Source organism: Pongo abelii, chromosome 10, assembly GCF_028885655.2.
Source record: "Pongo abelii isolate AG06213 chromosome 10, NHGRI_mPonAbe1-v2.0_pri, whole genome shotgun sequence".
Taxonomy (NCBI): Eukaryota; Metazoa; Chordata; class Mammalia; order Primates; family Hominidae; genus Pongo; species Pongo abelii.
Genome location: NC_071995.2, coordinates 1,479,694 through 1,507,417, shown reverse-complemented (window position 1 = coordinate 1,507,417; position 27,724 = coordinate 1,479,694). Strand labels below are relative to the sequence as shown.

Here is a 27,724-nt window from a genome sequence, read left to right as displayed (position 1 = left end):
TTCCCAGTGAGGCAGATTTTTAATCCGGCTGTCTAAGCTGATTTGGTAATATCTCACATTATTTCTTACAAGTCTATTAACTGAAGCGAACAGAGACATTCAAATTAAGGACTCGTCATTATAAAAGTGGAGAAAAATTTCCCTCTTTACCAAAGGGACCCATCAGAGCAGCAGCAGGGCTCTGGGAATCGCAGACACAGCCAGGTTAGCTAGTCTGCCTAGCGTATTTGGTTTGGCTCTCAGAAATGAAAAGTGTCAAAAGGGAGAAGATGAAGAAAAAAAAACACAAAAAAACCCCCAAACCCAAACAACTAATAAGAAACCTAATGCTGAAACTGTCAGGGCGGTAAGAACAAGGCTTTGTTGCAGTTGAGATTTAAGTGCTAAACCAGCACAAAGCCTGATCCACGTCCAGGCAATCTCTCAGGCCAGGCAGGAAGAGAGAAGGAAGTTTCCGGAAGTTTCCCCCACAGCCACAGTGGCACGTGCTCAATGCACCCTCTACGTCCAGGGCTGCATTCTGCTACTTCCAGTGCATGGCATCTGATTCTAGGGCCACTGTGACAGGGAGAGACTGCAATGGCTCCCACAGAGAGCTATGGATCTTGCTGGATTTTCTTTTTTTAGTATAAATCTGATATATTCTCTGGGTGGTATCTCCTGACTCCCTGGTGAGATGACGAAATGACCCTTTAATGTGATATAAACTCCTGGCCCAGTAACTCACAAGGGCCATGGAAGGGGTTCCACGGCTGCCAGAGCTCTAGGGTCCCGTGGGCTGCTCTGAGTGACCCCGGGGCATACCTGCCCAGTTCATGGCACACCACAGTGACATGGCAAGTTGTGTCCGATTTAGCTGACACTGAGGAGGATGGGGGTGGGGTGGGGTGGGGTAGGGCCTGGAGTTGCATGTTACTAATTTTTGGATTGCTAAAGGGAAAACAGTATGTCATGTGATTTGAAAGCTCTTGGGGAAGGTTGGGGTTGAAAGAAAAATATTCCCACAGCCCCCTAAAGCTCAGAGAATTTTGCTGTGTGTTTACTTAGGTGAAGAAGGGTGAGAATGAGGGACTCCCGGGACGTTTCCAGTCCAGTTGGACTCAATGAATGCTTAAGGCTCTCCAAACTTGTGAGCGCAGTTCCCCCAGAAAGTGTGGGTGAAGCCACGGTGCTCCAGGCCCCACATGGCTTCACAGTTTATTCCCACACGGAGGGGAGGCAAAGCCCGCACAACAGCAAGCACTCTAGAAGGACCACCAGGTCTTTCTTCTATGCCTCTCTTCCCGAGAAAACAGCTGGAGGGGGCGGTGGGCCCACCCCTCCAAAGGAGCCGAGAGAGACAGCTCCACACAGGCCAAAGGCATGGAATCACCCACTGCACACAGCCTGTGGAGGCTGTTCCCAATCAACAGCTGCCCCAGCTACTCCCGTGTTGCAGCACCTTCTAACGATCCCAGTGCCTGTATGACAGCTGCTGGCAGGCTGCAGGGTGCCACGCCAGAGAGTGCTCAAGAGCTGGGCTCAAGGCTCCCACCAGCAGGACGGGGAGAAGAGAGCTGCATGGAGTCACAGCCCTGCAGGAGACTCTTAATAAGATATTCTTAGTTATCTACTCTTCCTTTTTCTCCCTGCAAGAAATTCATAGTGCTTGGTTAGTGCACAACACCTAGCACAGACATGTATCTATCTGCTGTTATGCATTCCTGAAACACTCTGCTTGAGCTAGAAGGCAAACGTCTCTGCGGCATCCTGCAGAGGAGTTCACATTCGTGAAGGAGAACAGTTACAGCCAGAGATGCCTCTGACGGGCTAAGAGGGCTTTCTTCCCAAGGTTGCACAGGAAAGTAGTGGGAAAAGGTCTGAAATGGAAGAAATGTCTAGTTCTAACTCTGCCACTTAGCTTTACCATCTTGAGCCTCTCTGTCTTCAGCTTCATTTTGTGAATAAAGGGGAGATTAGATGATTTCTAAATTCTTTCCAGATTTAATAATCTATGGCTAAATACAGCTCATCCCTGGTTTGCCTTATAAAATAACAGTAGAACAGTGATCCCTGAGAGCCTGCAGGCTCTTTCTTTCCTTTCCTCTCTTTTCTCCTTTCTTTTCCTCTCTTTTCTCCTTTCTTTCTTCCTCCTTTCTTTTCCTCTCTCTCTCTTTTTCGACGGGGTCTTGCTCTGTTGCCCAGGCTGGAGTGCAGTGGCATGATCTCAGCTCACTGCAACCTCCACCTCCCGGGTTCTAGCGATTCTCCTGCTTCAGCCTTCCGAGTAGCTGGGATTACAGGTGTGCAACACGATGCCCGGCTAATTTTTGTATTTTTAGTAGAGATGGGTTTCACCATGTTGGCCAGGCTGACCTTGAACTCCTGACCTCAAGTGATCCACCCACCTTGGCCTCCCAAAGTGCTGGGATTACAGGCGTGAGTCGTTGCACCTGGCCCCTGCAGGCTATTTCTAGTTGGAGTTTTTTGCTTTCGTGAAGGCTTCCCCCTGCAGCTTTTCTCTGTCGTATCACACAGTGCTAAGAAAACTCATTACTCCATCTTTTCCACGAGTCTTTACCTTCTTGCTAGTTGTATTCTGACATCTATCTGTGGCTTACTTACTTTTAGAAATAAGTATTTTTTGATTCAAATTTAGGCTCAACTCTTGTAAAAGGTTGATGTGATTTCCCATATACTCTAGATTGGGAGTTCCCAACTCCCAGTGCTGGGTCTGTGTACTGGTCCAGGCCCTGTTAGGAACTGGGCCACACAGCAGGAGGTGAAATGCTAGCCAGGAAGCAAAGCTTCACCTGTATTTACAGCCGCTCTCCATTGCGTGCACTACTGCCTGAGTTCTGCCTCTTGTCAGATCAGCTGAGGCATTAGATTCTCATATGAGCGCAAACCCTATTGTGAACCACACATGCGAGGGATCCAGGTTGCGCGCTCCTTATGAGAATCTAGTGCCTGATGATCTCTCACCATCTCCCATCACTCCCAAATGGGACAGTCTAGCTGCAGGAAAACAAGCTCAGGGCTCCCATGGATTCTACATTATGGTGAATTGTACAATTATTTCATTATATATTACAATGGAATAATAACAGATATAAAGTGCACAATAAATGTAATGCGCTTCAGTCATCCTGAAACCATCCCTTCCCTGCCACTCCCCGTCTGTGGAAAAACTGCCTTCCGTGAAACCAGTCCCTGGTGCCGAAAATGTTGGGGACTGCTGCTCTAGATGTATCAGGTAGCCTAAAGTTGGAGAATCCTAAGAATAAAGATGTTTAATCATCAGGCCTGGGATACAATGAAGAGGTTAAGCTGGTTTTTAATCTGGCCATTGGGTCCCTCCCTTTTTTGAACCCTCCTTTTCCCAGTCTCTTCCTGTTTGTATCATCCTAGATACACTGGGCATGCTAAGGAGAAACTGACAACACGCTGCCCTTCCTAGAAAACTTGCACTTACAAAGGCAGTGCCTCAGAGAGATGAAGTCAGGTCGGAGCCTTACCCAATATCCCATCACACTTTTCTGTTAAGTTGGCAGTAAGATGTTACTTTCTGAAGTTTGGTTTAGAATTTACATTAGAAAAGAGTAAGATGTTTCCAGTCTGATAACATTAAAAACTACTATTCATCTTTAACAAGAACACCATGAGAAATCCCATCAATCACAACCTGATCTTTATGGCTATTAAGCATCATTGCACTTTACAGCAAGATCTGTTATCTTTAGTGTTAAAATTAAAGGCTCTCTTTCACTCGTTCAGCCTATGCTAGGTAGGGGCACTTCCTTTTGTGCCTAGGTGGTCTTTTGTATAAAAAGAGGTAAACAAAGCAGTAAGATAGCATTTATACAGTGTAGAAGAATACCATAATCTTATCTCCGGAAAATTCCTGATTCATTCACTTGCTAAACAAGCATCTACTTCATATTTTATGGCTTTATGTCTCTTACACAACTCTTTTAGAAAGGGTCAGAGACTCAGTGCTTTTCTTACAGCATTCTTTATTGAAGTAACCAGCCGACCCTGAATGGCCCCTAAGGGAGTATTCAGTAATTAGTGGACGTAACAGATTCGCCAGGACCCCCTACCTTGTAACAGGCAGAGCCCCACAGTTTATTTGGAATGCAGTTTCCAGAGCTTGTTTGACAGTCAGTTATTTTGAAACCCTTAACAATTACCCAAGCAGTAGTCAGGTTCGGAAGTTGTTGCCATGAGCCTATTTTACCCATAATGTTTGTGATGGGCTGAGCTGTGTCCCCACCGAATTCATAGGTGGAAGCCTAAATCACCAGAACCTCAGAACGATGTGACTGCATTTGGAGACAGGGCCTTTAAAGAGGCAATTAAGTTAAAATGAGGCAGGTAGGGTGGTTCCTAATCCGGTATGACCGGTGTCTTTATAACAGGAGGAAATCTGGACATACAGAAAGACACTGGGGTGCACAGGGAGAGGGGACAGACCATGTGAGGACACAGTGAGAAGGCAGCCATGTGTACACCAAGGAGAGTGGCCTCAGGAGAACCAACCCTGCCAACCCCTTGAGTTCGGACTTCCAGCCTCCAGAACTGTGAGAAAATCAATTTACGTGGCTTAAGCCACGCGGTCTGTGGTATTTTGTTACGGTGACAGTGGCCCGAGCAAGCTAATACAGTGTTGTTGGTGCGCAGTGCCATAGGACCTAACCACCATTTCATAACAGCGTATCCACTGGAAGGCGCCTTCTGAGTTCCAACTCCAGACGTCAGGATATGTCTTCACTTGTCTCAGTGGCAACAGAATTAGCCTGGTCCCATCTTTCCTACTTGGCACCAGAAGGGGGTCTGGGAGAAAACCCACGACCGTGGCAGTGGCCCCAGCATCAGGACATTCTCACAGGGCAGGCAGGAGATTCTCCAGAAGGCTCAGGGAGTAACAGCAACAGCAGCAAGGAGGCCTCACTAGTGCTGCCATGGAGGGCTGGGACTTTTGGGACCAGGTGGTACTGTGGGGAGAGAGGCTGTGGCCGCACTACCCCCAACTCTCTAGGGGAAGCGGGGCTTTCAGGCATGGCCACAGCGGAGTCAACTGGAGAATGGCAGCAATGTCTGTAAACCGGAGACGGTTCATATTTCAGGGTTCCTGCCTGATTTTACACCTGGGCAGTTACGCCCCACTGGAAGAAAGGTGTGGTCTCTACACCTTTTTGTTTAAATTTACGTTGGTTGTCTAGAGATTACTGTTGTACATAGCTACTGTTCCTACGGGAGCTTCACATCCTTCAGGTGTGCTGAGTGCCTCTGGCATGCACATTGTAGACACTGTAAGAAATTTAAGTTACTTGTATTTCTAGGCGGTCCTGATCAGTAAGATTGGTACCACCAAACCTTTTGTAAACAATTTTTTTTTTTTTTTTTTCCACCAGTTGTCAAAAGATCCTTTATTGAAATATTTTCCTTTGTGCTTAACTGGCTGGGCATTCCACAGCACCACTATTGATGTCATCTATGATGTCATGAGGGTGGCGGCCATCAACATTACAGCCCACAGACTGGGCAGTCCCCAGGATCTCTTTAATGGTTCCAGAGAGTTCTCTGGCTAAGGATCGGTGCCGCATCTGTCGAGCAATGTTGACGATCTCATCAAAAGTGATATTCCCACTGTGTTTAATGTTTTTCTGTTTCTTTCTGTCTCTTGGTGGTTCCTTGAGGGCTTTGATGATCAGGGCAGAGGCAGAAGGCACCACCTCAATCTGGGCCTGTCTGTTCTGAATGGTCAGTTTCACTGTAATCCTCAGGCCCTTCCAGTCACCTGTTGCCTTGGCAATGTCATCACCAACCTTTTTTGGAGACAGACCCAGGGGGCCGATCTTGGGGGCCAGGGCAGAAGTGGCACCGACTTCACCTCCGGTGCACCTCAGGTATACGACTTTGATCTCGTTGGGGTCGAACTTCAGCGGCATGGTGGAGGCGGCTGGTGTCGGATGAACCCGGATTCGGGACGACCGAAGAAAGTTGCACCTTGGCCTCCTCCGAGCCGAAAGCCGAGAGCTTGTAAACAATTTAAAAGTTTGGAAGAAAACTGTCGGCAATTTATTTCAGATGCTCTGACCGGACCGGAAGACTGTCATTTCCAAAGTTTCTAGTCCCACTGGCTTTAGGTTTGCAGCATCTGTGCAGGTCACGTCCATGTCTCTTTGGCATTCTCTTCTGAAGGACTCATTTTCTTCTCTGCTTAGCTGGGGGAGCATTATCTCTGGAAGATGACACTGGCGACGACAGACCCGCGTTCAATGTCCTGGATTATAGTAATTGTCAAGACTCACTAAAGTTCCAGGATGGTAAATAATTGTTCCTGCAGGAGCTCAGGGACTCAGGAGGGTGAACTTTCTTCTCCCATGGGAATATGTTCAATACAAAGGAAAAAAGCAATTAGGGTGGCTAAAAAACGCTAAGATCTCCATAAACGCAGGGCTTTGTATTTTATAAAATATTCCATATTCATATTTTAGGACTCTAAAGAGTCCAGTGTGAGGCCAAGCTAATAAAAACTAGATTAAAAAAGGCTTTTGTGGCCATGCACAGTGGCTCATGCCTGTAATCCCAGCACTTTGGGAGGCTGAGGTGGGCAGATCATGAGGTCAAGAGATCGAGACCATCCTGGCTAACACGGTGAAACCCCGTCTCTTACTAAAAATACAAAAATTAGCTGGGTGTGCTGGCAGGCACCTGTAATCCCAGCTACTTGGGAGGCTGAGGCAGGAGAATTGCTTGAACTTGGGAGGTGGAGTTTGCAGTGAGCTGAGATCACTCCACTGAACTCCAGCCTGGGCAACAGAGCGAGACTGTGTCTCAGATAAAAAAAAAAAAAGGCTTTTGCATTCTTTGCTGCAAAGCTGAAGGTACATGAGAACTGAATTCACAATAGGATGTTTTTATGTTCAGTTTTATTTAGACCTGGTGAGTTTGGGGTAGGTACCAGTAATGAGGATCAAGAGCTGCCCTAGTTTAGAGGTGGAGGTGAAGACCTGATAGGCGAGCCACGAACACCAGAACTCCCCTTCTCTGAGATAAGCTATGGAAGGAAATGACTGGAACAATCTTCTGTATCATAATGTTTTGGTCTACAGAGGTCTCCTAATATTTTCTCTTTCTTTCTCTTTCTGCACAAACAAGATTATTCTACATTTAGCACAAGGTCCCACATATACACCAAAACTCCATGAGGAGTTCTCATATCCATCGGGAGTGAATTGCAAATAATACTTAATATCTGTGTAATTTCAACTATGTAAAAGAGTTCCTTATCGCCCTTATACTCACATTCCCGTTTCCTCTTTCTTTTCTCAACTTCATTTGAAGGGATTTTACCAGAAGCAAGGCAGCCATTTTGCATCGTAAGATCCAACTTAGTAGCCTGTCTTCCCCTGGACTTCTGGTATGTCTGCCCAACCTTCCCCATATTCCCCGCCTCCTTTTTTTTTTTTTTTTTAAAGCAAGCTTTTCCTTGCCAGAGATTTCAACATCCAATTGGCAAGATACCCTTGTCTTCGCATTAAAAAGTTAATGGCAGCTGTCACAGGAAGAAGAAAGTGCCAGACTGTGTGAGAGCGGAGAGGAGAAAACTACTCTTTAGTGTTTCTCATCAGTTTGTCAAGACACACACACACACACACACACACACACACACACAGTCTCAGCGCCCCCAGCCCCTCTCTTCCCATTCTCCAGCCCAGTCCTGATATGGACACACATTTATCTTCACAGTTCTGCAATTCTTTTTGCTGGATTGCTGGACTTGCCTCCCAGTCTCTCACACTATGCTGCCCTTAGAGTTCAGCATCTGAGCTGAGGAAACAAGTTCAAACATCACAAAAAGAAGAAAACCAGATCAGAAACATTCAGGCTGGGAACCAGAAGAAAGTTTGCTGCCCCACAAAGAACCATTCTTTTTTCTTTCTTTCTTCTTTTCTCTCCCTGCTGCCCCTCAGGCCCTGCCCCCCAACAGCTACATCCATTTGGCTACTCGAGCGACACACCCATCTGTGCAGGCGCGCTCAGGAGGGAAGAATGAACTGTCATGTCTGCGACTGATGATTGATGCGGTCCCTGAGTGAGGGAGATGACCTCTAGGTTCTGTGCCTAACACCGCCCCAGCATTAACACCTCCTAATCCACCACCTTGGAAAAAGAGGGGGTGCAAGTTAAAGAGTGAGTGAGCAAAACCAAGAAAACAAATGGAGAAAGGAATCCAAGGAGAGGAGAGGTCTGAGCCAAGTTTTGGAACAATACTTCCTGAAAATTAAAAATGGGACTAAGTGCTGGGAAAGGGACCTGGAATCCAAAGCTCAATGACCCACAGAGGGGGCTGGCTGATGAAAGTTCATTCCACTGTGGTTCAGCCTCTGATGGGAGGCTGGCATTTATGGTGGAAAAAAAAAAGAAATTTGTACTCTAGGGAAAAATTCTATTTTTAGCTTTTTAGCAGAATCTGCCTATCAGTTGCACTACTTCAAACAGGAGATTGGAGGTGGAGTATTTTTTTTAAACATTGCCATATAACAAAATGTACAGATCTTTAGGTGTACAATTGAATGAATTTTGATGAATTTATCTACCCACATGGCCATCTCCCCAGTCAAAATATAGGACATTTTCCTTACCCCAGAAGGTTCTGTTTTATCCTCTTTCAGTCAATTCCTGTAAGTAATCACTGTTCTAATTTTTACCACCATAATTTATTCTGTTCCTGAATGTCATATAAATGGAATAATACATTTAGTACATGATTTTTTGTGTGTGTCTGGCTTCTTTTGCTTAACACAGTATTTCTGAAGATTCAGTTGTTTGTATTAGTAGCTCATTCTTTTCTATTGCTGAGTAGTATTCCGTTACATGATATATGATCGTTTAAAAATACCTATTCTCCTGTTAATGGACATTTGGGTTGTTTCCACTTTTGGACTTTTTCTGATAAAGCTGCTATGAACACTCTTGTACAAGTCTTTTTGTGGACATATGCTTTCATTTCTTTTGAGTAAGAATAGGATCCCTGGGTTACAGGATAGATGTACATCTATAAGAAACTGCTTATCAGTTTTCTAAAATATTATGCCATTTTACCCTCTCATCACAATGTATCAGAGTTCCAGTTGCTCCATATCTTCACCAACATTTGGTACTGTCAGTTTTGTTAATTTCAGCTATTTTAGTGATACTGTAGTGCTATCTCTTTGTGGCTTTCATTTGAATCAACATTTATTCATGTGCTTACTTTGTATATCTGGAAAGTCTGTTCAAGTCTTCCGCCCATTTAAAAACTTATGTTGTTTTAAGTATCTAATAGATATTAAATATCTATTAAATATCTTTTGTTACTGACCTTTAAAATATCTTCTCAATACAAGTACTTTGTCATGTGTGTATGTGTTTTTGTATATGTATGTATTTAGTGAATATTTTTTCCCAGTGTTGATGAATAGAAGTTTAAAGTTTGATAAAGTCCAACTTACCATTTTGTTCTCTTAAGTTTAGTGTTTTATGTCTCTATGCCTGCTGAATTGGGGGTAGTTTTAGCAATATATGTTAGGTGCCTTTTGGTTAATATCTGGAATTAAAACACATTTCTTTATTAAGGCTTAAAACAACCACCCATTGCTACAAAGGCTCAGTTTTATTTTATTATTATTATTATTATTTTTTGAGACAGAGTTTTGCTCTTGTCTCCCAGGCTGGAGTGCAATGGTGCAATCTCAGCTCACTGCAACCTCTGCCTCCTGGGTTCAAGCAATTCTCCTGCCTCAGCCTCCCAAGTAGCTGAGAATACAGGTGCCCGCCACCACACCAGGTTAATTTTTGTATTTTTAGTAGAGACAGGATTTTCCCACGTTGGCCAGGCTGGTCTCGAAATCCTGACCTCAGGTGATCTGCCTGCCTCAGCCTCCCAAAGTGCTGGGATTACAGGTGTGAGCCACTGTGCCCGGCTCAAAGGCTCAATTTTAGAACCAAAAACATTGGCTTTATCTAAAATTCCTGGGTGACAAAGGTTTTAAAAACGAAAGCTGCACTTTCAAAAATATTCAATCATTCAACATACAGGTCATACATGTCTCATATTCATATATAATCCATATGGCTAATTGTATGAGATGATCTGTATCAAATGGGTACAATATTGACAAGTATGGTGAGGTTGGGACGGGCACTAAGTGATGGGGAGTCAACCTTAGTTTTTAAAACTCTCCAAAAGGAAATTCTACAACATTCTTTTGAATTTTTTCCATGTTGCTTAGTTTTATAGTCAGACAGCTGTTCCCTATGTTTAACTAAAATATTTCTTTTGCAATTTAATATATTATCTTGGTCTATCCTAAGTGGAACTAGAAAAATGAAAAAAAAAAAAGGGCCTCCTCATCGTTTAGGCAAGTCTTTATCCTATGAAAACTGCCTTTTCAAAACAATTGTTCACTTTTCATTCCTCCTATCTTCCCCTTTTCAAGTATTTTACCTCATTTATTTTTTATGGAGTTTGAGTTAGGATGTCACATTCAAATACTGTCCTAAAATTGCGAGGAGGGGGCTATTATACATCCCTGTTATACTAGATAATAGACAATCAGGGTTAGAAAAACAACAACAACACCTTAGAAACAAGCTGACTCAAATCATCTTGCAATCCTGAATCCTTTTTATAACCCGACTGAGTAGCTTCTCTCCAGTCAAAAGAACTTATTTCAAATATGGCTGCCCATTCTTTTTGTGGAGAGATCTAGGAAGTTTCACTTCCTGTTAAACTAAAACCTGCCTTCACGTAATGTTTACAATTAAACACTGTAATGGTAATGAAATGGATGTCGCGTTCGAACGTATTTACCTCTTGTAACGGTGCAGTGATGGGTGGAGCTTGGTGGAACTGGCAGCACTGGCCATGGGGTAACACTGACTCAGCCCACACAAAGCTCTACCTGTCACAGCACCATTTTGCTGCTGCCTGTGGGTGTTACCTTAGGGTTGGCTATTTAGGCTAATACTTGTATTTTCAATACTCCTGTGCCTCTCAATTTTCACAAGAGGATTAAAATCTTAATCCTAGTTTACTAAGTTTTTAAAAACTTTTTATTTTAAAATCATTTCAAAAGAACTCCTTACACCAGAAAGTAAGGAGGTTTTCCAAGAGTAGTGGGCATATATTAGAAGGACGTGGGAAACATCTTGGAGAATCTGAGCATTGAAATAAATAATTATAACATATTATAACTCACTGAATAAAACAGAAATCTTTAAGTCTATTCTGGCATAGATCTCACCTGGATTCCTTAACTGCTAACATTTTACATTTGTCATATCATTCATTAATTAATTCTCTATCTTGATAAATATACATGTGTATACACGTCTGTCTCTACCTGTATCTTTATCTGTGTCTCTATCTATATCACTCTATGTATGTTTCCTGGTGTTAAATTCAGGTGATGATTGTTTGGCAAGAGTACCACCTGTGTTGTTCTCTGTGCATATGATGAAGAGGCACATACTGATGTGTCCCACTATTGGAGATGCTAACCTTAATCACCTGGTTTAGATGGTACGTGTCAGATTTTTCCAGTGTAAATTAACTATAAATATTTTGTGCTAATTAACTGACATACATTTTTGTGTGTTTGAAGAGATACTTTCAGTCTATGCAAATAGTCTGTTCTTAGTAAACCTTCACCCAGTGTTTTCACATTCATTGATGATACTTGCCCAAATCAGTTACTAATATAATGGTGCCAAATGCAGATTCTCTCATTCCATAATTCCGTCTACATTATGCTGGCATTCAACTACAGGGTGGAGTTTTCCTTTCTCCCCCATTTACTTGTTCATTCATTCATTCATTCATTCATTCATTTATACCATCACAGACTCCTAGATTTCTATTTTATTCAATAGAATATTGATTATTTCTAGTCCAGAGATCTGAAAGAAATTTCTCCCCCTGGGTCCTCATAAAAAATCTAATTGTAAGCAACATCTTCAGCATCCTTTAATATATATAGCCATGAGGTTCAGAGATTTATTTTTTAAAAAAATCTCGGCAATATCATAATGTCAAAGTTCATCTCACAGAAACCATCTTCTAGGAGACCCTAAACTAAATATTGCTGCCCAAGTACTCAGAAATCTAATGTATTATTTAATAAAGGAAATAAATTTTCAAGTCTTTGGGAAGATTTAGGCAATATTCTCTATATATTAGTTGTTATAATCTGTTACTATCATTACTTATTTTGATGCTCGAATTCCTCAAGATTTTCCCCACGTTGTTTTGATATATCCCTATCACTCTTGGAATGCTTCCTTACTTTCTGGTATAAAACTGTTCTGGGATTATCATGTGCTTTCCCACACACATCCCTAGACTCAGTCATTTCCCCAAAGAGCTCTGGTTCCTTCTGGTGGGAAAAGGCATCTAGACCAACATCTGAGTACTAAGTGAGCTCTCTGCTACTGGGTATCACTGCTTCTAGGTCCCTTCAGCAGATAAGGTTAGAAAATACATACAATGCTTTGGGAGGCCAAGGTGGGTGGATCCCCTGAGGTCAGGAGCTCAAGACCAGCCTGACCAACATGAAGGAACCCTGTCTCTACTAAAAATACAAAATAGCTGGGCATGGTGGCACATGCCTGTAATCCGATTCAGTTACTCGGGAGGCTGAGGCAGGAGAATCGCTTGAACCTGGGAGGTGGAGGTTGTGGTGAGCCAAGATCATGCCATTGCACTTCAGCCTGGGCAATAAGAGCGAAACTCCATCTCAAAAAAAAAAAAAAAAAAAAGAAAAAGAAAATACATACATGCATATATATGTATACATACACATATACACATATATAAACACACACATACACACAGAGAAATCTAAATCTATTTATCTGTTAAAAACCATGAATTCATATCAATACCTCTAAAAACAATCCAATACGATAGGGTTTGTCTTTACTCTTTCTATATCTGGTACTCTTATCTCCTATAATGACAAACACACTATCCTCAATATATTAGCCCCAATATATTTACTCATTTGCTTGATCTCCTGGTATGTAACCAGTCTCTCAACCATGTGGGGCACCTTCTTGGCCCTGGCCTGCTATTTCCACTCACGCTGGCTGAATCCTCAGCCCTTGCCTCCCAAAAATGTTGGCCATGTGGGTTGGCTTCTTGGTCTCAGCATGACAAACACATCAGCTATGCTAGCAGAATCCATGGTCCTGCCAAATGCCCAGGGCATGATCCCGAGGACCAGCTCCACTACCAAATATGCCAACCATGCTGGTCAAACCCAGTGCCTTTGTCCTGCCAGTCATTTTGGCTATATCAGTTGAACACTTGGTACCAGCCTCACTGACCATGCCAACTGATTCCTCAGCCACAATTAAGGGGAAGGGGCAGATTGACTAACTTTTTTTTCTTTTTCTTTCTTTTTTTTTTTTTTTTTGAGACAGGGTCTTGCTCTGTGGCTCAGGCTGGAGGGCAGTGGTGCTATCAAGTGATCCTCCCACTTCAGCCACCCAAGTAGCTGGGACCACAGGCATGCACCGCCATACTTGGCTAATTTTTTTTTTTTCCTTTTTCGATTAACTTTTAAAGTGTATGACTCTATACTTGAACACTGAATAGCTACATTCTGGTATCTGTCAAAGACTAGATCCTAAACATATTGCTGCTTAATGTATAAAAAAATGGTTGAGACAACTAATATTTAGAGAGTATTGCCTAAATCTTTCCAAAGACTTGAAAATTTATTCCCAATATTAAATAATATATTAGATATCTGAGTAGCAATATTTACGGTCTCCTAGAAAACGGTTTTTATGAGATAAACTTTGGCCTTATTATATTGCTGAGATGTTTCTTAAAAAAAGAAGTGTTCTGAACCTCATGGCTGTACACATGGAAGGATGCTGAAGATGTTGCTTACGATCAGATTCTTTATGAGGACCCATGAGGGAGAAATTTCTTTTTCTGTTTTTGTTTTAATATTGTGGGGTACTATAAACTGCACACTACAGACACATCACTTAATGGCGGGGATACATTCTGAGAAATGCATCGTCAGGCGATCTTGTTGTGGGAACATCACAGACTGACTTACACATATCTAGGTGGTACAGCTGCTACACGCCGAGGGTGTATGGCACAGCCTATTGCTCCTAGGCTACAAACCTGTACAGCATGTGACTGTACTGCATACTGTAGGCAACTGGAACATGGTGGCATTTCTGGATCCAAACATATCTAAACATAGACAAAGTACAGTAAAAACATGGTCTTATCATCTTATGGGAGCACTACGGAACACGGGGTCCGTCACCGACTGCAATATTGTTATGTAGCACATGACAATAATTGAATCTCTGACAGTGCCTACGAGCTCACTCCTGGCTTCACCTTACTTTTTCTCTCTTCATTTTCTCTAGATTATTAGAATTATGGGGATGGGAATGCAAGAGAACAAAGTTCTTCTGGTGATTCTGATGCCCCACCCTCTCTGAGAGCTGCCACTCTCTTTGAGAAGTACAGCTCCAGAACCGCTCACTGCATCTGGAGTACTGTGAGACTCAGACCCGAGCTTCTGCTTGCTTATTCCAACTTCTGATGTGTGCTCCCCCTTGGCCTTACATTACAATATTATAAATATAACTTCCAATTTTATATAATTCAAAAGAAGTAAAAAACATAACATGAACTAGATAAGGAAATTACCTTGAAGAGATAAAATAATGGCTGTTCTTTCATGTATACAAGATATTTAGAAATAATATCTTCTTGGTCATAAGGTGTCTCAAATCTGACCTGACCCAAGTTTACTTAGCTGCTGGAACTTGACAAGATTGCAGCTAGGGGTAAAGTGGCCCTGAATTCATTATTTCAACAACATATGCTTGGTAGAATCTACAGACAGGAAATCCAAAGAAATAGAAACCAAATACTTAAGCCTTCAAAAAATACCTGCAAACCAAAATATTTAAAGTGTGTAGAATTGACTACACATAGGTAGCCAAAACCAAATCCATTTAATCAGACTATCTGACTTTGGCCAGTTGGTGTAAAATCATGATACGTAAAATTTCTTCAAATTAGGATACTTTGACTGCAGAACAATATTACGCCCCAAATTGGTCACCACGTTCACTTTATAACTACATGGGCCATTGCGCTGGTGACAAATTGAAAAGTTGAAGTTTATTGTTGCGGGAAATTGTTTACACAGTACAGTGGAATGAATAAGAGAGCCACAGGAGGCCCATAAATGTTTCCTCACCTCATTGGAAAGCTGAACACAGTCACTTGCAGCTATGAGAAAGATCACATACGTGAGTGTGGCCTTTCCAATATCTGCACCTGTGGATATCGAACTTTCCCACTCTGTCGCATCTTTCGAAACTAAGGAATTAATGTGTAGCACATGTTCAGTACTGCCTTTTAAAATCATACACAATGTTTATGTAAAACTCATTGTTACCCCTCTCAAAGGAAGCAGCACTCAAATCCTTGAGTTCTATGAAAAAGTTTGAAATTTTGAAAATGAAAAACGGTTCGCATTTATATACAAGGGAAAGGCGATTTGTCAAAAATGTTTTCATTGAAGTGTTCTCACAATTTTCATGGAGTTTCTTAAGAGCCACTAATGCAACTCCCTGAGTAGATGTTAGTTCTATGTTAGCTAATGTCAGTGCTGGATTCACGGAGGCACTAACAAGGCTTCCTGTCCAACAGACGGCAACAGGGCTTGGCGGTGCAACCAGTGCATCTAATACATGAGGAGAAGTTCTAAGCGCAGTGCAGAACCCCTGGACCTGGAATTTCAGTGATCGGTGATTCTGAAAGCTAACTAACAGTGGTCAGATACGGGAGCATCCTAAAGTAAACAGAGAAGATGCTTACATCTAAAACTGAACTTGAGAGGCCAGGAAGGGGGCTGGGGCATGCTGAAGAGAGGCTGATTAGTGGGTAAAAATATAGTTAGATAGAAGTAAGACCTGGTGTTCCACAGATCAATAGGGTGACTACAGTTAATGTTAATCTGTTGTACATTTTATGAAGATTAGAAGAGAATTTCAAGGTTCCTAGCATTAAGAAAGGAAAGTATTTAAGGTGACAGATATCCCAATTATTCTGATTTATCTTTACACAGCATATGAATGTATCAAATTTTCCATATTCCAAAAATATGTATTTCTATTGTGTATCAATTTAAAAAACTCCTGAATTTAATAAAACCTTTTTCTTAGTGCTAGGTCAAGACACTTCGTACCATAATAGTGTTCCACTTTGACATTACCTCAATCTATTTTCTTTAAAGAAGGCTTCTTTAGGGCTTAGACCATTTAAAAATGGTCTAAGAATCACCCTCTCTGAAAAATGTCAAGAATATGTTTTCTTCTATTATCAAATGACTAGAGGGCCTGAGTTCAGTAAGTAATAATGAACTGACAGCCTAAGTAGTATGAGACCATATATTTTAAATTTATATCACACTCAACAATATTGTACATTATTTATGGAAACATATATGTATTAAAAAGCTAAAAATGTGGACTGTAAAAATGCACACCGATTTAGGACAGTGGCTGCCACTGTAGTTGAAAAAAGAAAAATACAGCTGAGAAGAAATACAAAGAAGACTTTAATTATTATCAGAGGCAGGAAAAAACAAAGTGTTTTCCTAATTTCACAGAGTCGGCACAACTCTTCTGACCCAGATTCTCCAGCAGACACCAACTGGGTGTCCTAGAATTTAATTCTGATGCTAGTTACCTGGTGACAGTGTCAGACTCCACAGATTAAGGGCTCAGTCCCACAATATCCACCTCCAGCTTTAGATGCCAATCACAGGCTGTGACCTGTGCTTCTGACTGACCAGCTATAAACCGGAGTTCCCAAGATCCCTTCCTCGGATTAGGTTAATTTGATAGAATGGCTTACGGGACTTGGGGAAACACTTTACTTATGTTTACCCATTTATTACAAAGAATATTTCACAGGATAACACAAATGAACAGGCAGATGAAGAGATGCACAGGGCAAGGCATGTGGAGAGGGGTGTGGAGCTTCCGTGACCTCTCTGGGCACTATCCTCCAGCATCTCTGTGTGTTCGGCTGGCTATCTGGAACCCATCTGGACACTATCCTTTAGAGTGTTATGGAAGATTCATTAAGTAGGCATGATTAATTACATCATCGGCCATGGGCAATCAACTCAACCTGCAGCTCCCCTCCTCTCTCTAGAGGCCGGGGTGTGGGCTGGAGAGTCCCAACCATCTATCACAGAGTTGGTGCCCTTGGCAACCAGTCTCCATCCAGAGCTCCCAGCCTCCAGTCATCTATTAGCATTAAAAAAACAAACACTCATCACTCAGGAGATTCCGAGAGTTTCAGGAGCTGCATATAAGGAACTAGGGGCCGAGACCAAATATGTATTTCTTATTATATCACAATATCATACTACATTTAGCATTAAAAAGGATCTGAGGCAGATAGGACAAAGTAATATTTGTTAATTCTGGGTATAAAGGTAATGTTATATTAATCTCTATACTTTTCCAAATGTTTGAAATATTTCATTAAAATTTATTTGATACAATCACATGCAATAACGAAAAGAGCCTGGGGACAAAAATAGAGAGAATCTCTCTCTCTCTCTCTCTCTCTATATATATATATATATAATGTAAAAAATGGTAAGAGAAGGTTTTCACAGAGGAAACCTTCTTCTGGAATCCTCTGCAAATAATTTTTTTGTGACTCCTAAAATATGCATGTTTAAGATTGCTTTCTTCGATCATAACATGGACGCAGAATGACAGGGAGCTTGACATCAAGGAAGCCCAGAAGTGAGAAGATGTAAGGCCAAATTTTCCATGCTCAACATTCTAGAACAAGGGAAAATTCCAAGGTTGATGTGGGGCTATCAGGCTGCTTCTTGGGAAAATACCAGCTGAAAATGATGATGATGATGATAAGAGCAATAACCGCTACCACCTCTAAGCATTGTAATTCTCACAACAGCATTATGTCCACTGCAAGATGAAGGAACACATACAGAGATGTGAAAAAATTCAGATCAAATAAGAAGTGGAAGGGAAACAAAGCAAATTCAAGTCTGTCTGACTCTAAAATGTGTGCCCTTACCTTCCATCACGCACTGAAGCAGACACCACAGCAAGTGGCACTCGTGTACGTCTGTCTGCCTATCATCCACGTACCTATCTACTAATTCAGTTCAATCCAAATGAATATATCATGCCCAAAGAAAACTCCAAAGAGTAAAAATTTGGGGGCAGACTTATAAAATGCAAAAATGAAAGTTCACCGCTATGAACAGATTCAAGGGAGAACCTAGAAAGAAGTTCATCGTGCTCTGCCAGCTAGCAATCCTGTAACCATTGTTAACTTACCACAGGAAGTCTGATAAAAAACTCAATAGTTCTAAGGGTTAAATAATCTAACTTTCAACAACGGAATGTTTCACTTGGAGTAAATCAATGCCAGTTCAGTCCATTGTATAGCACCAGGAATAAAATGACAGCAATCGTCATATTTCCTAAATAGACCATTATGGAATTCTGACATAATGATATGTCTTTACTTCCTAATTCCTTCTCTATTCATAGCAGTGAGTTTTAATTTGTCAGTTTATAACTCTGACAAAAAAAGTCATATTCTCATCTCTGATTTTAAGAGACAGTGTCTCGCTCTGTTGCCTAGGCGAGAGTGCAGTGATGCAATCATAGCTCACTACAGTCTTGAACTCATGGGCTCAAGTTGATCCTCCCATCTCAGCCTCATGAGTAGCTGGGACTACAGATGTGTGCCACCACGCCTGGCCAATTTATTTTATTTTTATTTTTTGTAGAGACAGGGTCTCACTATGTTCTTGGGCTGGCCTGGAACTCTTGGCCTCAAGCAATCCTCCTGCTTCCCAAAGCACTGGGATTATAGGCGCGAGCCACTGGGGTCGGCCTAGGTTTTTTTTTTTAAAGATAAGATTTATTCATCTTTCCAATCTATCTGAATTATTTTTATTCTTTATGATATAATAATGGGTTGTACAAGAACAAGTGCCAAGTGTACAACTGTCTTAAAAAGCTTAAGGAATTGAGAAAGCTTAACTAGTCTATAGGGAGAACCTTTGATAAAGTGATTCATGATTGAACATATGGCCTGACATTCACTTGCTTTAATACACTACTACAGGGTGTTTCTTTGTAACTATTTAGGTAATAATATCTCATTAAGCCTAAAGCAATCCTGGGGGCCAAGTATTATTCCTATTTTACAGTTGAAAAGACCAGGGCTCAGAAGGATTAAGAGTTGTTCCATGTTCCAAAGCCAGAAAATGACAGAGCTGGACTTTGAACCCAGAGTCATTATTTTTCTACTATGCCACTCTGTGAGCACGTGTGTGTGTGCGTGTGTGCGTGTGAGAGAGAGAGAATGAATATGTGTACGATGTGGGGACCATTCTCTTGAGTATGTTCCTGGGGTTTTATTTTTACTTGGTCATAAAAGGTTTTTCAAACCGTTTGAGCAGAAGGAACCCCTCAACCAGTGTTGGTGGGGCGGGGCGGGGCGGGGGGGGAGCGGAGTATCACTCTTCCCCCCAGGGCTGACTGCAGTGGCGTGATCTCAGCTCACTGCAACCTCTGCCTCCTGAGTTCAAGCGATTCTCCTGCCTCAGCATCCCAAGTAGCTGGGATTACAGGCCTGGCTAATTTTTGTATTTTTGCAAAGAGGGGTTTTGCCATGTTGGCCAGGCTGGTCTCGAACTCCTGGCCTCAAGTGATCCGCCCGCCTTGGCCTCAAAAAGTGCTAGGATTACAGGCGCGAGCCACCAGGCCTGGCCTCACACTATCATTCTTTGAGGACATGAGACGTTAGCATGTTCTCTCTCTGGCTCTTCAAATAGTCCACCTCTCCTATCCAAGTAAGCACAAGTTAAAAGTGTCAGTTATCTATCAGCACTCGAAAAGCTGAAGAATGCATATGCAATGGGCTGTTTTCATCATCTCTCTTTTATATGTGCTCTATACAGAAATGTATTAAAAAATTGGCACATAAACTTAATAGACTACAGCTGTCCAAGTAGGCAGAGCTTGAGGGTGCTGAATAAAGAGAACTTTGTGTAAACATGTGCAAAGGACCAGGAGATGCTGAAAGCCTTAAAATAATGCCCTTTGTGTATTTTCTTCTTTTACCTTGCAAACTGACAATAATCCAAGTTTATGAGGAGTTCCACTTCTGCAGAGAATGTAGAAATCCCTAAAAGAACATTGTTCTCACACTAACAAGAATAGGCTGGACAATCTACAAAATCAAACCAATTGTTTTTAGCTCATCAGAGTGGCAGTCCCAAGGTAACTAGGTGAACTGAATTCACAGGTAACGAGCCCATCTGAGGAGAGATGGGACACACCTCTGGCAGAGCACAGGAGGAAGAGGTGGCAGCCCTGAAGTGGGTAGGAAGAAAACAGCTTGACAGATTCAAATCCCTCAGAGCCCCAGACACAAAGGAGTACACACCCACTATCCACTGGCTCCCACTGGCTTTGTTGGAAAGACTGGGCGCAGAGCAGGAAGCTGAGAGAGCACTCCCTCTGTGGTGCAGAGGTGTGGGCCTGCCAACACTGAGGGCAGAGCAGGAGCGCGAGAGAAATCTAGCCGTGCTCTGGCCTGCATGGGTACAGGCGTGACTGGCTCCAGTGAGGACAGGTCCATGAGTTCCACCTGCACCCTGGGCTTTCCTTTGATATGAAGAAAAAAAAAATTTGCCAGGGAAGAGATTTTCCAGATTGGGTTAGCAGAAAGAACATCTTATTTCCCTTCTGATTCTCAGGCTATCATTCTTTGAGAACACGAGACCCAGAGAAGGACAAGAAAGACTTCAGTGCCTGGAGCCTGGCCCTACTGTGACAGGAAAAGCTGTGTGCTGCTGGGGGTAGGGCAGCAACCTTCATGGCCTCTGTTCCTAGGCTAGAGAAGGGTACAAACTCTACCTCTTGTGCTGACATTAGGCAAAAGCAAACCGTTGCCAGGAAGGAGACACGGAGTCCAGTCAGACCCCAAATTATGAACGGATTCAAACTAGAAGTCTGCTGCTACTGGGGAAGGGATAGGAAATCAGCCGACAGTCTAGACCTGTGCTGAGTAGGGGGAGATGTTGTCTGTCATTGGGGGTGGGACAGAAGTACCAAGACCAAGACTGGAGCAGGAAAATGAAGAAGCCACTCCTGCCTGACCCTGAGTCTTCACTGAGTAACAAGAACAGTCTACTGCTTAGAGAAGGACCAGAGCGTGGAGAGAGAGCCCTCTGTGGTGCAGGCACGAAGGACATGCTGAAAGCTGAGAGAGAAGCATGAAACCGAAACATCGGCACCATAGAGCTCACACTAAGCGTATGGAAGTGGCGATCCACCACTGAAAACCTCAAGGCCTGTGGCACAATGAAGGTAACTAGAGTGGAAAGAAGCCCAAACCCAGCTCAATTAGCGAGTTATTTGATTCAGTCCCCGATGCTAATGGCCTGACAGAAGAAGAGGAAAGTATATTTCCAGACATAAGTTTTATTTACCTTGGTTTCCACTGTTCTTTTTACTTAGACTATTTAACATTTAATAAAAAATTACGACACACACACAAAAAGAAAGTGAACTTAAGTATAGATCGATATAAATTATCCAAACTAATAACAGAAAACTTCAAGTATAATAAGAAAATATAGAAAACAAAACAAAACAGGAATCCAAGAGATACAGGACAATATCAAATGATCTAACAAATACGTAATGGTAGTTACAAAAGGAGAAGAGAGAAGTGGGCAGAAGATATATCTGAAGAGATAATGGCCAAGAATTTTCCAAAATTAATGAAAGACAACAAAACACAGATCCAGAGAAGGGGCTCAGAGAATTCCAAACAAGATAAATATACAGAAAAACACAACTAGGAACATTATCATCAAATGGTTGAAAACTAAAGATAAAGGGAATATTTTGAAAGCCTCCGGAGAAAAAAGAACATGGTATATGAACCAACCAACCAACCAACCCACTCACCCCAAAACAAAGCTACATGAATATAGCAGACCTCAACAGAAACTATACAAGCCAAAAGAAGATGGAACCACATCTTAAAAGTATTAAAGAGGAAAAAAAAATCCCTGTCAACCAAGAAATCTGTGCCCAGAGAACATCTCAGAAACAAGGTGTACAGTTTTCTAGGGCTGCCGTAACAAAATACCAGTCTGGGTGGCTTAAACAACAGAAGTTAATCTTCTCACAGTTCTGGAAGCCAGAAGTCCAACATCAAAGTATTAGCAGGTTTCATTTCTTCTGAGGCCTCCCTCTCCTTGGCTTGCAGATGGCCACCTTCTTGCTTTGCCCTTACGTGGTGTTTTCCTCTGTGTGTGTGCCCTGGTGTGTCTCTTAAAAGGGTATCAGTTACAATGGATTAGGGCTCACCCTAATGGCCTCATTTTAACTTAATTATCTCTTTAAAGGTCTTATCTCTAAATATAGTCACACTTTGAGGTACTGAGGGGTTAAGACTTCAACATAGGAATTTTAGGAGGTGGGACACAATTCCGGCCATAACAGAAGGTGATAAAAATACATTCCTTCAGACAAATAAAACACAGAATTCAATATCAGCAGATGTGTACTACAAGACATTTAAAAGGAAGTTCTTTTTTAAAATTTATTTTTAATTTTCTGAGACAGGGTCTCATTCTGCGGCCCCGGCTGGAGTGCAGTGGCGTGATCATAGCTCACTGCAATCTTGAACTCCTGAGCTAAAGTGATCCTCCCACCTGGGCCTCCCGAGTAGGTGGGACTGCAGGCACACACCACTATATCCAGCTAATTTTTTAAATTTAAATTAAATTTTTGTAGAGATAAGGGTTTCACCATTGTCCAGGCTAGTCTTGAACTCCTGGCCTCAAGCAATCCTCCTGCTTTGGCCTCCCAAAGTGCTGGGATTACAGGCATGAGCCACTGCACTCAGCCTCAGTAAGTTCTTTAGAGAGAAGGAATAGGATGACAGATGGAAACTCAGACATACACAGATAAAAAACAAAGCTTTTTGAAAATGGTAAACATATGAGAAAAATATTATTTTATAATCTTAATCTCTATAAAATATAAATGATTAAAATAGGCAAATGGGACTTCAAGAAAATAAAAAAATTTGTGCATCAAAAGACACTATTAACACAGTAACAGTAAGAAGTAACCATAGAATGGGAGAAAGTATTTGCAAATCATATATCTGATTAGGGATAACTATCTAAATATGTAGAGAACTTCTAAAACTCAGTAACAACAACAACAGAAAACCTGATTTATAAATAGGCTGAGAACTTGAATAGATATTTCTCCGAAGAAAAAATATGAATGGCCAATAAGCACATGAAGAGATGCTCAACATCACGAATCATTAGGGAAATGCAAATCAAAACTATGTGATGCCACCTTATACCCATTAGGGTGGCTACTATTTAAAAAACACACCAAAGACTACAAAATAACATGTGTTGGCCAGGATATGGAGAAACTGGAACCCTTGTGTACCGCTGGTGGGAATGTAAATTGGTACAGCTGCTGTGGAAAACAGTATGGTGGTTCCTCAAAAAATTGAAAATAGGATTAACACATAGTCCAGCAATTTCTCTTCTTTTGATTTTATACCAAAAGAACGGAAAGCGCGGTCTCGAAAAGATATTTATACACCCATGTTCACGGCAGCATTATTCATGATAGCTAAAATGTGGAAGCAACCCGACTGTTCATCAGTGGAGGAATGAATAAGGAAAATGTGGTATATAAAACAGTAGCCTTAAAAAGGAAGGAAACTCTGACACAGAATTTCCTTAAACAAGGTACAACACAGATGAACCTTGCTAAATGAAATCAGTCAGTCACAAATCGACAAACACTGCGTGACTCCATTTCTATGAAATCCTTAGAGTAGTAAAATCAGAAGGCAGATGGAACAGTGAAGCAAGGGAGAGTGGGGAGTTACTGTTTAACAGGTATGGAGTTTCAGTTCTGCCAGATGAAAAGAGCTACAGAGATAGATGGTGGTGATAGTTTACGTTATGAATATAACACTGAACTGTACACGTAAAAATTTTTAAGATGGTAAAATTTATGTTGTGTATGTTTTACCACAATAAAACAATAGAAAAAAGATAACTGATTTAAAGCAAAAACAGTAACAATGTACTGTGGGGTTTATAATATATGGAGGAATAAAATGTATGCCAACGATAGCATAAAGTTTGAGACAAAGGAAATAGAAGTATACTACTGGCAGATTCCGATACTATACCTGAAGTGGTATATTATATTTTCAAAATTTGACAACGATAAGCTAAAACTGTACACTGTAAACCACAGAGTAATCACTTAAAAGGGGTGGGGAGTTGAGCTTTAAGCCACTAGTGGAAATAAAATAAAATAACAAAAAAAAAATTAAAAGAAAACAAAAACAGAGGAAAAAATAGATGAAACAAATAAATATAAAGATGATAGGTTTAACTTGACCATGTCAATAACTGTATCAAGTGCAGATATTCTAAACACTTCAATCAGAAGACAATTACTGATTTGATATATGCTCGCTACAAGAAACCCACCTTAAACAGAAAGACATGGTGTGTCAGCCCGTTCTCATGCTGCTATGAAGAAATACCCGAGACTGGGTAATTACTAAAGAGGTTTAATTGACTCACACTTCTGCATGGCTGGGGAGGCCTCAGGAAACTTGCAATCATAGTGGCAGGAGACAGAAGTGCCAGGCAAAGGTGGCACTTATAAATCCATCAAATCTCATGAGAAGCCACCCACTATCATGAGAACAGCATGGTGGGTAACAACCTCCATGATTCAATTACCTCCCACTGGGTGCCTCCCATGACACCTGGGGATGACGGGAACTACAATTTAAGATGAGATTTGGGTGGGGACACAGCCAAACCATACCATTCTGCCCCTGGCCCCTCCCAAATCTCATGTCCTCACATTTCAAAACACAATCATGCCTTCCCAACAGTCCCCCAGCATTAACCCAAAAGTCCAAGTCCAAAGTCTCATATGAGGCGAGGCAAGTTCCTTCTGCCTATGAGCCTGTAAAATCAAAAGCAAGTTAGTTACTTCCTAGATACAATGAGGGTACAGGCATTGGGTAAATACACCTATTCCAAATGGGAGAAACTGGCCAAAACGAAGAGGCTACAGGCCCCAGGCAAGTCTGAAATCCAATAGGGCAGTCATTAAACCTTAAAGTTCCAAAATGATCTCCTTTAACTCCATGTCTCACATCCAGGTCACGCTGATGCAAGAGGTGGGCTCTCAGGGTTGTGGGCAGCTCTGCCCCTGTGGTTCTGCAGGGCACAGCCCCCTCCCAGCTGCTTTCATGGGCTGACACTGAGTGCCTACGGCTCTTCCCGGTGCACGGTGCAAACCAGCGGTGGATCTACTGTTCTAGGGTCTGGAGGACGGTGGCCTTCTTCTCAGAGCTCCACTAGGCAGTGCCCCAGTGGGGACTGTGTAGGGGCTCTGACCCTACATTTCCCTTCTGCACTGCCCTAGCATTGAAAAAGACAGACAAAGTTCTTGTCCTGTCCTCATGGGGGTGGTGTTGGTGGCAGTGAAATGCATTGGAGATACGAGGTGAAAAATGCAAATGTCAGGAGCAGAAGGCTCTGCATCACAAAAACAAAACTACAAAACTATAAACAAAACACGCACACAAAATAAACCAACATGCATATTTGGCAGTGACTCACATCTTCTGTTTCTTGGCCTTTAAAGCTGAAGTCAAACTCTGATCACAATACTTTCACAGGCAAGTCATTTGGTATTGTTAGACAGCCTACATTACTTCCTTAAATTCTTACTTGGGGTAAGGAAGCAGGAAATGGGTTGGTTTCTCCACCAATCTTTAGAAGCCATGAAGAAGCTTATAGTAGGGGTTGTTAGTTATTGTATTCCTCTGTAGATGACCCAGATCTCTCGTTTCGCGGGGACTATTGGGGAGAATACAATTTCACACACCTCAAACAGTAACTTCAGTAACTGAAGTACATTCTCAATTAAAGGGAAACATGACAATATTAACAGAATTCATGCGTGTGAGCACAATTGTTTTGATGAGTGCGGTAGCTTGACTGTAACACAATCTGCAATGGGAAGTCTATGAATCAGGTTTCATTCACTCAAAACTTGCTGAAAAATCCTTAGTTTGAAATTTTCTATCTTGGTATCTATCACTCTGAAGATTTTTTTTCCCCTTGGTAAGATTAAGTCCATCTAGGCATATTGAAAATACAGGACTGAGCAAAAATATCTTTTCCATTTCAAAGACAAGCTGGGCAGGCATGGTCACTCATTCCTGTAATCCTAGCACTTTGGGAGGCCAAGGCAGGCCGTCTGCCTGAGCTCAGGAGTTCGAGACCAGACTGGGCAACATGGTGAAACCCCATCTCTACTAAAATACAAAAAATCAGCTGGGCACGGTGGCACGTGCCTGTAGTTCCAGCTATTCGGGAGGCTGAGGCACGAGAATTGCTTGAACCTGAGAGGTGGAGGTTGCAGTGAGCTGAGATCGCGCCACTGCACTCCAGCCTGGGTGACAGAGTGAGACTCTGTCTCCAAAACAAAAACACAAACAAAAACAAAACAAAGACAAACTGTTTTACAAAGGAATAATTTAATACCAGTTAAACTTTAATACATTAATAAGCACTGTGGTTTTTGTTGTTGTTTGCTTGTTTTTGAGACGGGGTCTCGCTCTGCCACCCAGGCTGGAGTACAGTGGCACGATCTCAGCTCACTGCAGCCACGACTGCCCGGGCTCAAGCCATCCTCCCACTTTAACTACCTGAGCAGCTGGGACTACAGGCGTGTGACACCACGTCCGGATAATTTTAATTATTTGTAAAGATGAGGTCTCGCTATGTTGCCCAGGCTGGTTTTGAACTCCTGGGCTCAAGGGATTCTCCCACCTCAGCTTCCCAAAATGCCGGGATTACAGGTGTGAGCCACTGTGCCCAGCAGCACTGCTTTTAAGAAGCATCGTTTTTCTGCAAAATTCTGAAGGCAAAAGTCTCTAAAATGAATAGCCATGTGCCTTGTTTCCAATGGGCTTTTGGTTGCACTGTAATTATGTATATATTTATTTATTTCCATTACATTTTTACTATATGGTTATCAATATCAAAAAGAGCTATTAGGAATTGAATTTAATACTGTCCTTTTTTTTTTTCATTTTAGAGACAGGGTCTCACTTTGTCACCACCCAGGCTGGAGTACAGTGGCACAATCATAGCTCACTGGGACCTTGAACTCCTGGGCTCAAGCAATCCTCCCGCCTCAGCCTCCTGAGTAGCTGGGCCTACAGGTGTGAGCCACAGCACCTCGCCGAATTTAATACTGTTCTTCAAATCTTTTTCCTCTTTCAAGAAAGAAATTAAAATTCCTATGGCAACATGCTAAATTTGAGAAGTAGGTCTTATCTTTACACATCAAATAAATGATGGATAACTAGTTAGGCTGTGAAATATGTCTGTGTACTATTAGGCAATATCCACATCATGAGAAAGTAAGTACAGCTCTAAGCCTCACCAGTTTGCATTTCTTGACTTGGGGGTTTTCACTGTCATCTTTAATATCACACCACAGGAAGTTCTGTATTAAATACAATTTACCTTCA

General features: G+C 42.0%; 2 protein-coding genes across 22 annotated transcripts in view; both read right to left on the bottom strand.

Moving 5' to 3' along the window:
- Window positions 1–27,724, bottom strand: part of ERC1 (ELKS/RAB6-interacting/CAST family member 1) — a 511,501-nt gene that overhangs the window by 25,175 nt on the left and 458,602 nt on the right. The window lies entirely within an intron of this gene.
- On the bottom strand, window positions 5,397–6,308 carry LOC129049300 (large ribosomal subunit protein uL11-like). Its single transcript, XM_054527848.2, has one exon. The coding sequence runs from the start codon at window positions 5,931–5,933 to the stop codon at window positions 5,436–5,438; it is 498 nt and encodes a 165-aa protein (XP_054383823.1). The 5' UTR covers window positions 5,934–6,308; the 3' UTR covers window positions 5,397–5,435.